The sequence below is a fragment of the Octopus sinensis genome, linkage group LG6 (genome assembly GCF_006345805.1).
Source record: "Octopus sinensis linkage group LG6, ASM634580v1, whole genome shotgun sequence".
Classification (NCBI taxonomy): domain Eukaryota; kingdom Metazoa; phylum Mollusca; class Cephalopoda; order Octopoda; family Octopodidae; genus Octopus; species Octopus sinensis.
In genome coordinates, this window is record NC_043002.1 from 58,641,995 (window position 1) to 58,657,748 (window position 15,754).

At 38.3% G+C, this 15,754-nt stretch overlaps 1 protein-coding gene across 1 annotated transcript; it reads left to right on the forward strand.

Moving 5' to 3' along the window:
- The first annotated feature begins 501 nt into the window (after positions 1 to 501).
- LOC115213416 lies at positions 502 to 7,731 on the forward strand. Its single transcript, XM_029782379.2, has 2 exons — positions 502 to 684; positions 5,889 to 7,731. Exons 1-2 carry the CDS (start codon positions 531 to 533, stop codon positions 6,200 to 6,202), a joined length of 468 nt encoding a protein of 155 aa, XP_029638239.1. The 5' UTR covers positions 502 to 530; the 3' UTR covers positions 6,203 to 7,731.
- Positions 7,732 to 15,754: the final 8,023 nt, after the last annotated feature.

Sequence of the window (15,754 nt, forward strand, 5' to 3'; positions counted from 1 at the left end):
TTTCCCCTCTAAAAATTTTTTCAGGCAATTCAAAACACCCTTGGCATTACCGTGGATGTTCGCGAAGCTGAGGCGCTGGTACAGAGTAACACCGTCTCAAAAACCTTTTATTTATTACATTTTAAATAAAGAAGGCGATAATTCGTTTTAGAGACAAATAAGTGCAAGATTGAAAATGAAAGAAAATAAAGTCAGGAATGTTGAAAAATTAATTTGGCTTCTTGTTTAAACGAAACTTTGTGCGTATAATATTTAACCAAACTTTTAAGTACAAGAATATATTTTCTGATCATATCGTTTCATGTCTTTTTGACATAAGACCTAACCAACCGATATTTATATGTAAACCTTCCGTGCATCATATTAAACAAGACATTAAAATATATTTTGCTCCTGACAATAGCCTTCTCTCTGTGGGATTATGATTATATATGTATTCTATAATGAAGTATATATAAAAAATTTATTATTAATCAAGCAGATTAACACCGTTGTGGTGTAAGACATAACCAAGCGATATCCATAGTTTAATGGCGGATAGTGAGACTGAAGTGACATCAACGTCGACAATCATGAAGAACGATCCTTGGACCCCGCTACCGTCGATGTCAGCTAATTTACCGCCGGCTCCTAAAGACCCTCTTTATGATATGATCAGCTCTGAAGAATATCTGGAGTCATTGAGTAAGATTTTAACGTTTTGTTTTGTTTTTTTACTGCCTGATTGAAAAGTATACCATACCAGGAAAGGAAGAATTATACACCCCCCAACGAGGAAATATCTGCCGTATTTGATGGCATAAAACATACACGGGCATATTAGACGCACAGTATCTCAGTATATATTCAGGAAAAAAGTTTTTAATGCATTAAACTATGTAATGGAGGCCCGAATTCGGATGTAGGGCTCACGTTTGGGGAAAAAATGCGCCTTACATATCATCAAATGCAGTATGTGTTCGTACTTCCTACTAAAAATAGCAGCCAAATCTCTCTCTTTTGACACGCTATTGTTCCGAGAAAAGCAAGGACACATAGGATAATATAGTCTTACATTCTCATAAAAGACTAGAAAACCTTCGACATAAAACACAGCTGCATTAACTTCCAACTTCTAAATAACAACATTCCTGAATAAATAACAAATCTAATTTAGAGTTAATTAATTTCTAAATGCGTAAAAAGTTTAATTTTACGTTTCTGCTTAAGGTCATGGGATGGTTAATAATCCTTTCTACTACAAGCATAAGGCCTGGAATTTGTTGGGAGGCGAATAGTCGATTACATCGGTCCCAGTACTTGACTGGCTCTCAATTTATCCACCCCGAAAGGATGGGATGGAAGGCTAAGTATGAAGTATGTTGTTCGGTCCTGATTGAACAAACTTACGATGAAAGGTCTTTTTGTTTATCTAAGCTTAAATTAGCTTAATGTGTTTTTCTTTAACTGAGACAAAGGGTGCGATTTTACTATTATTTCTAACAGATCGAGCGACCGCATAGAGGCTTCTAGGATGACTTAGGAAGCATATTGGCAGTGGTGCTGTCATTTTTAGTGCTGAAGACTGCATCTTTGGATTCGTTTGTTCTTCAGTAATGTTCATTAATTAAAAACGAAGATGACTAGTTTTATGTGAAGAATCTGACAAATAAAAGATGCCAACTTAATAAATCTCTCTCTCTCTATCTATCTATCTCACACACACATCCCTTATCTTTTACTTGTTTCAGTCATTAGATCGCGACCATGGTGGAGCACTGCATTCTAGAATTTCTTGTTGAATGAAATTACCTCATTACTTGCTTTTTTTAAGCCTAGTACTTATTCTATCGGCCTATTTGCCGAACAGCTAAGTTACAGGACATAAACACAGCAACACCGGTTGTCAAGTAGTGATAGGAGACAAGCACACACAAAGACATACACACGTAGAAACATACATACATACACACAAACGACAGCTTCTTTCAGTTTCCCTCTGCCAAATCAACCCACAAGGTTTTGGTCAGCCTGAGTCTATTGTAGCCAAGGTGCCATGCTGTGGGACTGAACTCAGGGCCGTGTGGTTGGGAAGTAAGCTTCTTACTTCACAGCCACGTCTGCCCCTATAAAATAAATTTTTTTATTTCTTAATAACAAATGATACAAGTGCCTTTAAAAGTTCAAATTTCATTAGCACTAGGCCAACTTGGTAACATCTTTGTGGTTTCTCTAGTTGCTAAAAATAATATCCAAATCTCTTCCCCTACGTCTTTAAAAAAAAGGAATGACTTATGAGCTGATGTAATCCTAGATGCACTATTTTCTTTTTTACCTGTTTCACTCATTTGACTTTGGCCATGCTGGAGCTCCTCCTTTAGTCGAACAAATTGACCCCAGGACTTATTCTTTGTAAGCCTAGTACTCATTCTATCAGTTTCTTTTACCAAACCACTAAGTTACATGGACGTAAACACACCAATACTGGTTATCAAATGATGGTACAGGTACAAACACAGACACATGAATACCTATATATATTACCATCATCATCATCATCATTGTTTAATATCCGCTTTTGATGCTAGCATGGGTTGGACAATTTGACTGAGGACTGGCGAACCAGATGAATGCACCAGGATCCATTCTCGATCTGGTAGAGTTTCTACAGCTGGATGCCCTTCCTAATACCAACCACTCTGAGAGTGTAGTGGGTGATTTTACATGCCACTGGCACGAGGGCCAGTCAGGCAGTACTGGCAAAGGCCATACTCAAATGGTGTTTTTTACGTGCCACCTGCACAGGAGCCAATCCAGTGGCACTGGCAACGATCTCGCTCGAATGTTTTTTCACGTGCCACCGGCACAAGTACCAGTAAGGCGACGCTGGTAACGATCACACTTGAATGGTGCTTTTTATGTGCCACCATCATGGAAGCCAGTTAACTGCTCTGGCAATTATCACATTCAGATGGTACTCTTAACGCTCCACTAGCACAGATGCCAGTCGTCGAATTTGATTTCAATTTCAATTTCACTTGCCTCAACAGGTCTTCGCAAGCAGAGTTTAGTGTCCAATGAAGGAAAGGTACACATAAATGGGCTGGTTACACCTCTGGCATAGGCCATGAGGTTATGGTCTCATTTGGCTTGCCGGGTCTTCTCAAGCACCGCATATTTCCAAAGATCCCGGTCACTAGTCATTGCCTTGGTGAGGCCTAATGTTCGAAGGTCGTGCTTCACCACTTCATCCCAGGTCTTCCTGGGTCTACCTCTTCCACAGGTTCTCTCAACTGCTAGGGTGTGGCACTTTATCACACAGCTATCCTCATGTATTCTCACAACCTGACCATACCAGTGCAGTCGTCTCTCTTGCACACTACATCTGATGCTTCTTAGGTCCAACTTTTTTCTCAAGGTACTTACACTCTGTCGAGTATGCACACTGACATTACACATCCATCAGATCATACTGGCTTCATTCCTTGCGAGCTTACGTATGTCTTCAGCAGTCACGGCCCATGTTTCACTGCCATGTAGCATGGCTGTTCGTACACATGCATCATACAGTCTACCTTTTACTCTGAGCGAGAAGCCCTTTGTCACCAGCAGAGGTAAGAGCTCTCTGAACTTTGCCCAGGCTATTCTTGTCCCATAAAATCCTCCAGTTATCTTCTACATCGTGTAAAGCTATATCCCCTTCTATTTCATCAAAGGCTTCGAGTAATATGTCTCTAAATCTCTGTCCATTTGCAGGATCTTTAAGCTTCCAGACCTTTTCCTCCATGCTGGTCGTCTTCTGGGCACCCATTTAGCCCTGATCCTGAAGTCACTAACTACCAGTCTATGTTGTGGGGTACACTCTTCCCCTGGGAAGGTTTTGGCATTTATAAGCAGCCATCTTTCCCTTTTTCTGGTGAGGATATAGTCAATTTGGCTAGTGTGTCTGTCAGAACAGTAGGTGACTGGCAGGTTTTCTGAAGTTAGTATTGCAAACCATAAGATCATTTGCATCGCAGAACTCCAGCAGCCTGATTCCCTCTTCATTGCGGGAGCCAAAACTGTAGCCTCCATGTACGCTGAGAGGTCATGGTATCAATAAGACCCAAAGGTGTCAGGTAATGCTGAGTAAGTGCTATGGATAGAACATAGTTAAGCTCCAGGTTCAGCGATTATGTGAATAAGGAGTCCAACATAGGTCATATATCAGTGTGTGTATATATATATATATATATTTTTTCTGAATGAGATAAACCAAGGCTGTGGAGATTTTAGAACATTTATAAATAGAATGTCTTACAGCTATTTCCAGGATATTTAATTACATCCCTTCATTGGAGGCAGTGTGAGAAAATGGGTTAAGCAATAGTTAATTTAGATAAGATAGGAAATAGAGAGTGAAGTGGAGGAATGAAAATAGATGTGAAATATGTACGGATATTGCATTTGTAGATCCATTATTTGGGCAGAATAGTATACAATAAGATTCCAATACCTTGTGAGTGAATTCCAATAGTATTTAAAATTGGTCATTCCAAGTATGTAGTTTGTACACAGTGCTATTGAATCAAGGGTTTTATTTAAAGACTTTAGATAAAACTTTAGATAAAACCCTTGATTCAATAGCACTGTGTACAAGCATGGGTTACTAGCCCCAAGATTCTGAGTTTGATTCCAGGCAGTGACCTGAATAATAATGATAATAATAATAATATTGAAAACTACCTTAGGAATGAGAACCCAAGTTCGAAATTTCCCCAAGACACCTGATGAGGACAAATGGACAAATATCCATCAAATGTAAATAATGTAAGTTATAGAAGTTTAAAGTTTGATCATTTTCACCCAATCAGAAAACATGATTTGGAAGCTGTCATCTTGTGTATGACATGTTTTAATATGGAACTGTATATAAATCAACTTTTGCTTTATGCACCCCTCATAACTTCTTTATATTTTTGAATTTTCAGAAAATTTTTGTGAATTTGTATTCTGCACTTGGGAATTCATACAATTATGCAAAAACTGAGAAAAAAATTGGCAAAGGCAGTGAGCATGATTTAAGGTCTATTTAGCTGTTATTTTTAGCATATTTTAGCAGCAGAACACAACATCGATGCACATGCTTTTCTGGACAATAAACTTTGCTTGCAAAGGCCTATTGAGGCAAGTGAAATCAAATCAAAATCACTGATATGGCCGATGACAGTACCACCTGATTGGCTCCCATGCCGGTGGCACATAAAAAGTACCATTCAAGCATAATCATTGCTAGCGTCACCTTACCAGCACATGTGCCGGTGGCACATGTAAAACAACATTCGAGCGTAGTCGTTGCCAGTGCCACTGGACTGGCTCCTATGCAGGTAGCATGTAAAAAACACCTTTTGAGCGTGGTTGTTGCCAGAACCACCTGACTGGCCCTTGTGCCGGTGGCACGTAAAAGCACCCACTACACTCTCGGAGTGGTTGGCATTAGGAAGAGCAGCCTTCTGGCTCACTAGTCCTCAGTCAAACTGTCTAACCCATGACGATGATAATGATGGTGGCGGTGAGCTGGCAGAATCGTTAGCACGCCAGATGAAATGCTTAGCAGTATTTCGTCTGCCGCTGTGTTCTGAGTTCAAATACCGCCGAGGTTGACTTTGCCTTTCATCCTTTCGGGATCGATAAATTAAGTACTAGCGGTGATTAGCATATAAAGCCATATCATTACACAAGATATGAAATCAATTTGAGGAGGAACTGAAGAGATTGAAAACTGGCAGCCAAACTGAAAAGGACCCTAAACCCTTCAGGGCAATGCCCCAGTATGGCCACAGTCCAATGACCGAATCACGTAAAATATAATAAATTAGATATAAATATTAGACCTAGTATTTTCATCTTTTTTTTTTCTTTTTGCCTAGATCGACGATTACAACAGATCAAGTTAGAAGGCCGAAAAGAGCCAACATCAAAAGACATCATCAAGGAATTGGCACTGAAGAAAGCAGATATTATGAAAAATTTTCTCGAAGAAGGTGGCTCCTTAGAATTTGATGATGCTAATGCTTTAGATGATGATAATTTTCAATCCTATTTCCAAAGGAAATTCTGCCCTGAACGACAAGCTCTCTCCACTGAAGAACTAATTACCTTATTACAGGCTGACGAACTAACGAATCAAGTAGAAAATAACAGTAATGAAGAGTCTGTTGATATTGAAAACAGAGAAATCTAGATTGAAATGACTTTTTTTTTATCAATATGTAAATATGTACTAATTAAAATTGCACCATTTGATAAACTGTTTGAAGGATTTTAGAAGAAACTTTTCTAAAATTGAGTTTTGTTAAGAAAGAAAAGAGACATTGAAATCAATTTAACAGAAACTTTTTTTATAATTGAAATGATTTTTTTTTTCATCTGGGAAAAGTCAAAAGTATTTCTATAGATGGTCCAGATAGATATCATTATTCCATGCAGGTTATACTAAATTATTTACTGTATTTACTTGTGTATAAGTTACGCCCCTCTCTCTTCTCTTAGGTATCTTGATTCCTCAGGGAACATAGGGCCGCAACAACATTTTTCCAACAGACGCGGTTCTAGGGGATCCTCATCAGCTTGACCTACGCCATTCTGGCTGCCCTCACCTCTGTGTCAACATTCCTGCACCAAGGATGTTCCTGGTTTCATTCTTGGTTGTCAGAAAAGTTATTGGTACACTGGCTTCATCATCATTCGTCATTGTTCGACCGTGGTCGAGACAATGGAATTTACTATGCTACGCCAGACTTCACGTCCATCATAACATTACGGAGGTCCTGTTGCTGGATGCCTGTATCCCTGGCTTCCCGAAGACTTTTACCAGCTCGCGTCATGCGCTCTACCAGAGAGGACTCTTCTTCGACCATATCGTTTGGGAGTGCTGTTGTGGTTTCTGTAACAGGTGTGTTTTTTCTTACTAGACCAGGTTGTTAGCCCAATGCTAAACCCCCAACTTGGAAGGCCAGTTGAATGCTCTTCATCTGGTCTCTATCCTTCGACATGTCTGGCTTGGGTGGCCCTACCAGGAGACAAATCTCCCACCAGCATAGCCCACATGGTCATGGAGACACACAAGCCCTGCAACCAACAAGATGGTACTCATCTGCAAGGAGTTACACTCCTAATTTTGTGTTAAATCTCGATACAAATTTTTTACTTTGAAGTTTAAGCTTTGCCCCATGTATAAGTTGCAGCCCAGTTTATTCAGTTAAAATTAAGTATAAAATGGTGTGGTTCATACACACAAAAAGAGCTGACACTCCACCGGTTACGATGACAAGTGTTCCAGTTGATCTGATCAACAGAACAGCCTGCTAGTGAAATTAACATGTACGTGGCTGAGTACTCCACAAACATGCATACCCTTAACATAGCACTCGGGAAGATTCAGCATGACACAGAATGTGACAAGGCCAGCCCCTTGTGAATTACAGGTACAACTCCTTTTTGCCAGCTGAGTGGAGTTGGGCAATGTGAAATATAGTGGCTTGCACAAGGGTACATCTCTGCCAGGCATTGAACCCACAGCCATACAATCATGAGCTATACCCTAACCACTACACCATACGCCTTCACTTAAACAAAAGTAAATATGACATGTAATCGATTTTATTTTATGTTTTGTCACTTGTTTGTAAGTTAAATATTACTGTTAGCCATTTATAAATGATCTGTGATGGTATTATTATATATTAAAAGATGTTATTTATTCAACAATAATCTAACTCTAAATAAATTTTATTTGTTGAAGAATGTACTCAATTATTTCTTAAATGCTTATATGTGTGTGTGAGCATCATCATCGTTTTATTGCCCACTTTTCCATGTTTGCATGGGTTGGACAGAATTTGTTGAGGCAGATTTTTTACAGCTGGATGCCCTTCCTGTCACCAACCTTCACCTGTTTCCAAGCAAAGTAACTTCATGTATGTATGTATATTATCATCATCATCATTGAACCTCTGTTTTCCATGCTTGCCTGGGTCGGAGAGTTTGACAGGGAGGCTGCGAGCCCATTGCCCTAACCACTGGGCCATCGCACTATATATATATTATATATATATATATATTATATATATATATATATATATATATATATATATATATATAGTCAATTCAAATAAAAAAATAAATGTGAGGATGTGCACAAGAAATGTATCAGCTTAACGGTTGGTGAAAGGAGACAGTTTGGGGATTCGAGCATAGCTCTTTATCTGAAAGGTGAAAGAGAAAAGTCCAAAGATGGAGAAGTTGCCAACGGTACACGTGTAGTTACATTGCTGAAGTGCATATATATATATATATATGTGTGTGACAGGCTTTTTTCAGTTTCCAGGAACCAAATCTGTTCACAAAGGTTCGATCAGCCCACGCCTGTAATAGGAGATACTTGCCCAAGGTGTCATGCAGTGAGACTGAACCTGGATCCACATGGTCGGGAAGCAAACTTCTTACCACACATCCATGCCTGCATTTATTTATTCATTCAAATTATAATCACCCTCGTTAGCAATAACATTCTCCCCAGGTTTCTGATTCCTTGGGGGTCTTAGAAGAGAAAAATGTGTGGAATGTTATTTCAATATTGCCTCTGCTTCTGAAAGTTTTTTCCATTAATGAAGTTCAATGGTAATTATATTGATTTCAAATTTTGGCGCAAGGCCGGCAATTTCAAGGGAGGAAGCAAGTTAATTACATTGACCTCAGTGTTCAACTTGTACTTCTTTTATTGACCCCCCAAAAGGTTGAAAGGCAACGTTAACCTTGGTGGAATCTGAACTTAGATTGTAAAGACAGATGAAATGTCGCTAAGCATTTTGCCTTGAGGGCTAACGATTCTGGTAGCTCACTGCCATAATAATTATAATAATGGTTTCAAATTTTAGCACGAGGCCAGCAATTTTGGTGAGAGGGTAAGTCAATTACATCAACCCCAGTACTTTACTGATTCTTAGTTTATCGACCCTGAAAGGATGAAACGCAAAGTTGACCTCAGCAGAATTTAAGACAGATGAAATTCCTCTAAGCATTTTGCCCAGTGTACTAAAGATTCTGCCTGCTCACCACCTTATTAATTAAAATTCTTTGTACTAAAAGCTGAAGGCCTTAAATTTGTGGCAAGGATTTTAATCAATTTTCTACTCTAGGCCCAAAATTTTGGAGGAGGGGGCCAGTCGATTAGATCAACCCGAGTACACGACTGGTACCTAATTTATCGACCCTATGAGGATGAAAGACAAACCTCATCGAATTTGAACTCAGAACATAAAGACAGATGAAATACCACTAAGCATTTTGCCCGGTGTGCTAATGCTCCTGCCAGCTCCCCACCTTAATAATAATAATAATAATAATAATAATAGTAAAGTACCAGGCCCTGGCCATTGAGTTACATCGGTTACAGAAAGTGCAGGTGCTCTTTCTAATGCCAACCACTTTTACAGTGTTTGCTGGGTGCTTTTAATGTGCCATTGTCACGAGCACTTTTACATGGCACCAGCAAGAGCGCTTTTTATGTGGTATCAGCACACAACCCTTGCAGGCCAGTCCTCTTCACCTGGGGGTAGTGGCCCTGACACTTCTGCTGTGGAGAATGGGTATTCTTGAATACTTAATTATAGTAACAATAGTTTCAAACTTTGGTACAAGGCCAGCAATTTCGGGATAGGTGGATGTCGATTGCATCGACCCCAGTACTCAACTGGTATTTATTTCCTGAAAGGGCAAAAGGTAAAGTCGACCTCAGCCGAATTTTGGACATAGAATATGAAGATGGATGAAATGCCACAAAAGAATTTTGCCCAACATGATACCGATTCTTATTTCTTTATTGCCCACAAGGTGCTAAACAAGGACAGATAAACTTATTAAGTCGATTACATCGACCCCAGTGCGTAACTGATACTTAATTTATCGACCCCGAAAGGATGAAAGGCAAAGTCGACCTCGGCGGAATTTGAACTCAAAACGTAATGGCAGACGAAACACGGCTACGCATTTCGCCCGGCGTGCTAACATTTCTGCCAGCTCACCGCCTTAAAAATTATACTAATAATGAGTTTATTATATACAGCACTCAGGTTAAATACAACTCCTCGGCAAAAACATAAAAGTGGGAACCACAGGTTTGCTTGTCATTGACACTTTACAAATTTAAAAACCTACAACTTTTCAACACTACCAAAGAACCACAGAGATTTACGCAGTGTAGATGTGAATATTTTCGAAGAACATTTTCGAATTTCTATCTGAAGTACCAGATGAACCCACATAGCAGTAGGAAACACAGAAAAATAGCTCTGTTCAACCTGCTACTTCACCAGAAATAATTCCGGGGAGAAAGCCGAGAAATCAAAACCAGTCACAATAAAGGTGGAATCCCAGCGTTACTACAGCCTCTGACTAAAGTTAAATATCTTCTAGAAATTTTGTCTGCTTGCTAAAAATATGTATCATGGGACAGAATCGGTATAACGACGAGTTACAATATTTTGTAACCCTCTAGTTTTCAAATTCTGCCAAGACTGATTTTTAAAATTAATCTTTCATCTTTCTGGGTCGATAAAATAAATGTTAAAAGAATCAATTTAAACGCACCATACATCCCACCAAAATGTGTGTCAAAGTGGGAAATCGGATATTTTCTTCATATTTTTCTCTTTGCAAAAGTTACCTCCCTTGGATACCGCCTCGTATCCTAGCAACGTTGTAATATCACGCCTGACGGTTTGAGAAGCCGTACACGACGAACATGGATTGTTAGACGGTAGATTTTATTTAATACATCTCTATACTCCCTACATCACACAAACACACGCTCTTTATATATATATATGTAAAAAAATACAAACTGGGACAAGAACGCAAAACATTTAGAAGACGATACAAAAAATACGGACGGGACATTCGAAGCCTTCAATCTTCAGTCAAGAACCGGATCATCCTCGCAATATATATATATATATACTTTTACAAGAGGGGTGAGGTCTAACGAAGTCACTGTCTCCTTACTGCTTGTAAAAGGATATAAATATGAACCCTTCGAAAAGTATTAAGTAATTCTCTTCAGTTTCATGTTAAATTATTTTAACACAACATAAAAACAAACATTTATATATGTATGTGTGTGTGTGTGTATGTATGTATGTATATAATGCCTAAGTACAGTTTGGTGTCCTCCGACTTCGCTTCCTCGGGTCAAAAATATTAAGGCTCAATACTTTGGAATTTGTATTATAACACACAGAAAGAAAACTGAACTTTGTTTAAATGCATCTTCCAATTCCATGTTTGTAATGAATAATACCAATTGAGATGATGCCATCAATATTTTCTTGTATGATGTTTAGATATCGGGAGCAAGTTATTGGATTGTTTTCTGAGCTAAAATCGGATGTCCACCATGTACGATGGGGTGCTGGGATGCTGAAAAGTTCCTGGCTTTGGGTTAAAAAAAAACTACAGGAGGATCAGTTAATTATGATTTTATTCATCATACTCCACACTTATTGTAGTGATCCTTCAGTTTTTCTAAGCCCTGTAAAAAAAAAAATTCGTGGGGGTGGGCTTCCAACCAGGCCTTTCGCGACACCCTTAAAGCCAGGAACTTTTCAACACTTCTGGTTATTTTCTTTTTTAATTTTCATTAACATAATATCCATCTACTTGTTTCAAAATTGTTATTTGAAAGATATGAGGAAATACTGTCGGTGAAATACCCAAAACTGTATGTATGTATGTATGTGTCGGCCAGCTAGAAATAACAGCCAAATCTCTTTTTTATCACATATTTTACCGACTTAACGAGTTAAGTACACATTGGATAATGTATTCTTGATATACTATGTCTGAAAATAGCAAGAGATGATAGTCATGCCTGGAACGGCTTAGACCATTATTCTGCTGGATTAACACCTAACCCGCGATTAAACATTAACAATGAACTGTTATGGATGTGTTCCTTAACCTAATCTTAATCCGTTGCGTAAGGTAAGTTGCATTTTATTATTTACTTGTTTAATTTCTATTTTAGTGTTATATAAATCATTGAAATATTTTTGATACAGAGAGAAACGTCATTTTCAGTGAGAATTTCATGTATTTCTTCGATTATTTCTTCTTTTTTGTATATATATTCTCTCGTAAACTCTGGAAAGGTTTTCAGTTTGTCTTCCATCTTTGTTGTCAGATATTTTGATAAAGTAGAGATGAAAGAAAGAGTGGGAGGGAGGATGGAGACAGAATGGAAGCGGAGAGAGAAAGAGGGCGGGGGAGAGAGTAAAAGAAAGAGAGGGTGGAACGAAGGAGAGAGAAGGAAAAGAGAAAGTGTGGAGGGTAAGATAGAACACGATAAAGAGCGAAAGAGAGGAGACAGAGAAAGAGAGAGAGAGCAGAGACAAAAACAAAAAGAAAGGAAGGGGGGGAAGAAAAGGAGAATAGTGATAGTGGGAGGAAAGAGAAAGAACAGAGGGAGAGAATGGACGGACAGAGAGGGAGAAAAGCGGATAGAGAGAGGGGATGACTATATTTATTTATTTATTGCCCTCAAAGGACTAAACATAGAGGGGACAAACAAGGACAAAGGGATTAAGTTGATTATATCGACCCCAATTCGTAATTGGTACTTATTTAATCGACCCCGAAAGGAAGAAAGGCAAAACCGATATAAGCGGAATTTGGGGGATGACTACATAATAGTATTTAGTGATTTCGTTCTTCCACCTCCTATCTTAAAATTCCATCATGGTCTCGTCTTTGCCATGCCTCTCTCTTTCTGATCCCTAAATTGCCTTACCTTGACTTGGGCCCTAAATTCCTTGATGATATAATAATGGTGATGATATGACATACATCATGTCTTGGACAGCTTTAGACATAGCAGACCCATCTCTTTGCAAGTCTTATCTCAGTCGATTCTCTTCCAGAAAATACAAAACTTAGAAAGGCCTATGGAGAAAGGGTCCCGAAAGAAGGAAAGGCAAAGTTCATCTCACTAGGATTTAAACTCTGAGAGCAAGGAGCAGGAACAATTACCACAAGGCAATCTTTCCGACGCTCTAACGATTTTGCCACTTGGCAAATTATTGCTGATATGCTAAAATCGATACAATATCAATAACGGTTACTAATAATCTTTTCTACTATCGGCACAAGGGCTGAAAATTGGGGAGAGAGAACTAGTCGATACCATCGACCCAGTACTCAACTGCTACTTAATTTATCGACCCTGAAAGGATGAAAGGGAAAGTCGACCTCGGCGGAACTTGAACTCAGAACGTAAGCAACTGGAGAAATACCGGTAAGCATTTCGCCCGGCGTGCTAACGATTCTGCCAGCTCGCCACATGCCACAAATTTGGAAAAGAGGGTAGAGTTGATTTTATATGCAAACTGGAAAAATAGAACTTAAAATATGAGTATATGTATATTTTAAATGACATTTAGCAGAAGAAACAGAGTGACTCTGTTATTTTTGCTAAATATTAATACATACACTCACGCACACACACACCTACGTATCTATGTGTGTGTGTGTGTATGTACAGACTACAATTTGATTCCAGCAATTTAATTTCCGGTAAACTTTTTCTTTATTTTTCATTTTTTTCTTTTCTCCATCGATTTTTACCTTTCAGCTATAACTCTCATTTTCTTCCTGTCGTCTGCTATTCTTGGCAAGCAGACGACAACTTCTTTTCACTTCGTTGTTATTTCAGCCTTCGTCGTTATTGTCTTCTTCTTCTTTCTTTCTTTCTTTCTTTCTTTTCTGTTGGTCTCCCTCTCTCCCCATCTTTTATTTGTTCATACTGTTTTCTGCCCCCCCCCCCATTGCTCTTTCTCTTGTTCCTCTTCCCTGCTGTCTCTTTCTTTAAAAGTTCTTTCGAAAATAACGGTCGATGCACGTTTTCTTGTTAGGTCCTCCCAAAACTCACGATAGAGGTAACTGTATAAGTGAATGGGTTTAGAGTTTACTTCAAATTCTTGCACAGACAATTGAAAGAAAGAATTCTGGTGGGAAAAAGAATCCAGAAGCTTTTACTTTTAAGTAGGAAAATTGAACAAAAGTGTTCCATAAGAGCATAATAGAAAGACGAGTGGAGTTAACAGGATTAGGATCAGCTGCTGTAGATAAGCAAAGACCTTTGTAATTGGGTTTGAAGAGATAAGAAGTTGTTAAAGTGGATGGATATGTAAAATCTAGTTAAAAAAGGCAAATATCCTTTTTAAAAAATTTTTTTGATGAAGTCTAGAATATGCCTGTTTTTGCTAAGAAAAGGAGACCAAATGTATTCTTTTGTACTCTAGATAGAAGGCCCGAAATTTTGGGGGAGAGGGCAGTTGATTAGATTAACCCAGTATGCAACTGGTACTTAATTTATCGACCCCGAAGGCAAAGTCGATCTCAGCGGAATTTCAACTCAGACTGTAAAGGCAGACGAAATACCGCTAAGCACTTCACCTGGCGTACTAGCGTTTCTTATTTCTTTATTGCCCATAAGGGGCTAAATGTAGAGGGGACAAACAAGGACAGACACAGGGATTAAGTTGATTACATCGACCCCAGTGCGTAACTGGTACTTAATTTATTGACCCCAGTGCATCACTGGTACTTAATTTATCGACCCCAAAAGGATGAAAGGCAAAGTCGACCTCGGCGGAATTTGAACTCAGAACGTAACGGCAGACGAAATACGGCTACGCATTTCACCCGGCGTGCTAACGTTTCTGACAGCTCGCCGCCTTCGAGACCAAATGTATTGTGGTATAAATGTGATTGTATGTAAAATTATGAAGATACTGATGTTTAGACACCATTCTAAGGGTTAAAATATTGCATTGGAATTAATATATAATTGCTTCAAAGAACTTTTTGTAGTAAAAGCCTAAAGCAGAGGTCCTCCATCATTTTTTGCCTATAGACCCCTTTGATTCTTCTTTACTCCGCTGGACCCTCATAACCATTTAATGTCTAAAAAAAAACGTTGTTTTGATAATTCAACATTATTAAGAATTGTATGAAAAAATATGTTAGAATATTTTGTGTATTGTAGATGTATAACCAATTTATTGCTCATGAATTTTAACAACACAATCTTACATGGACCCCCAAGGTCCACTGATCTAAAGCAAGCTTAGTAATTTCAGTTAAATATCTGAGCCTTAACCCTTTTCTTATTATATTTCCGTTGAAATAGACTGACTTTGTTTCAATTAATTTTGAAGATAATAAAGAATTTAGTAATTCATTAAAATGGTGTTTGAAATATAAATTAATATGGAATTTTGATGGAAGGTTTTAATATAACTCACTTTAAAACAAGAACTAGGAGTTAGTCTCAAATGGGTTGGTATGAAAAGGGTTAAATTTATTGTAAAATTTTCCCTCTTTTCTGAAACAAACTATTTTTACATTATTTACACTTGACAGATATTTGTCCTCATCTTGTTTGTTGTTAACACACATTTCGGCCCATATGCCCTCCAGCCTTCATCAGGTGTCTTGAGGAAATTTCGAACCTGGGTTCTCATTCCTAAGGTATTTTTCAATGTTGATGTTGTTGTTATTATGCCCACGGGCATATGGCATAGTGGTTAAGGGCACGATCTACTAACCTCAAGATTCCGAGTTCGATTCCATGCAGTGACAATAATAATAATGATAATATTAATAATAATTATAATAATAATAATGATAACAACAACATCGAAAAATACCTTAGGAATGAGAACCCAGGTTCGAAATT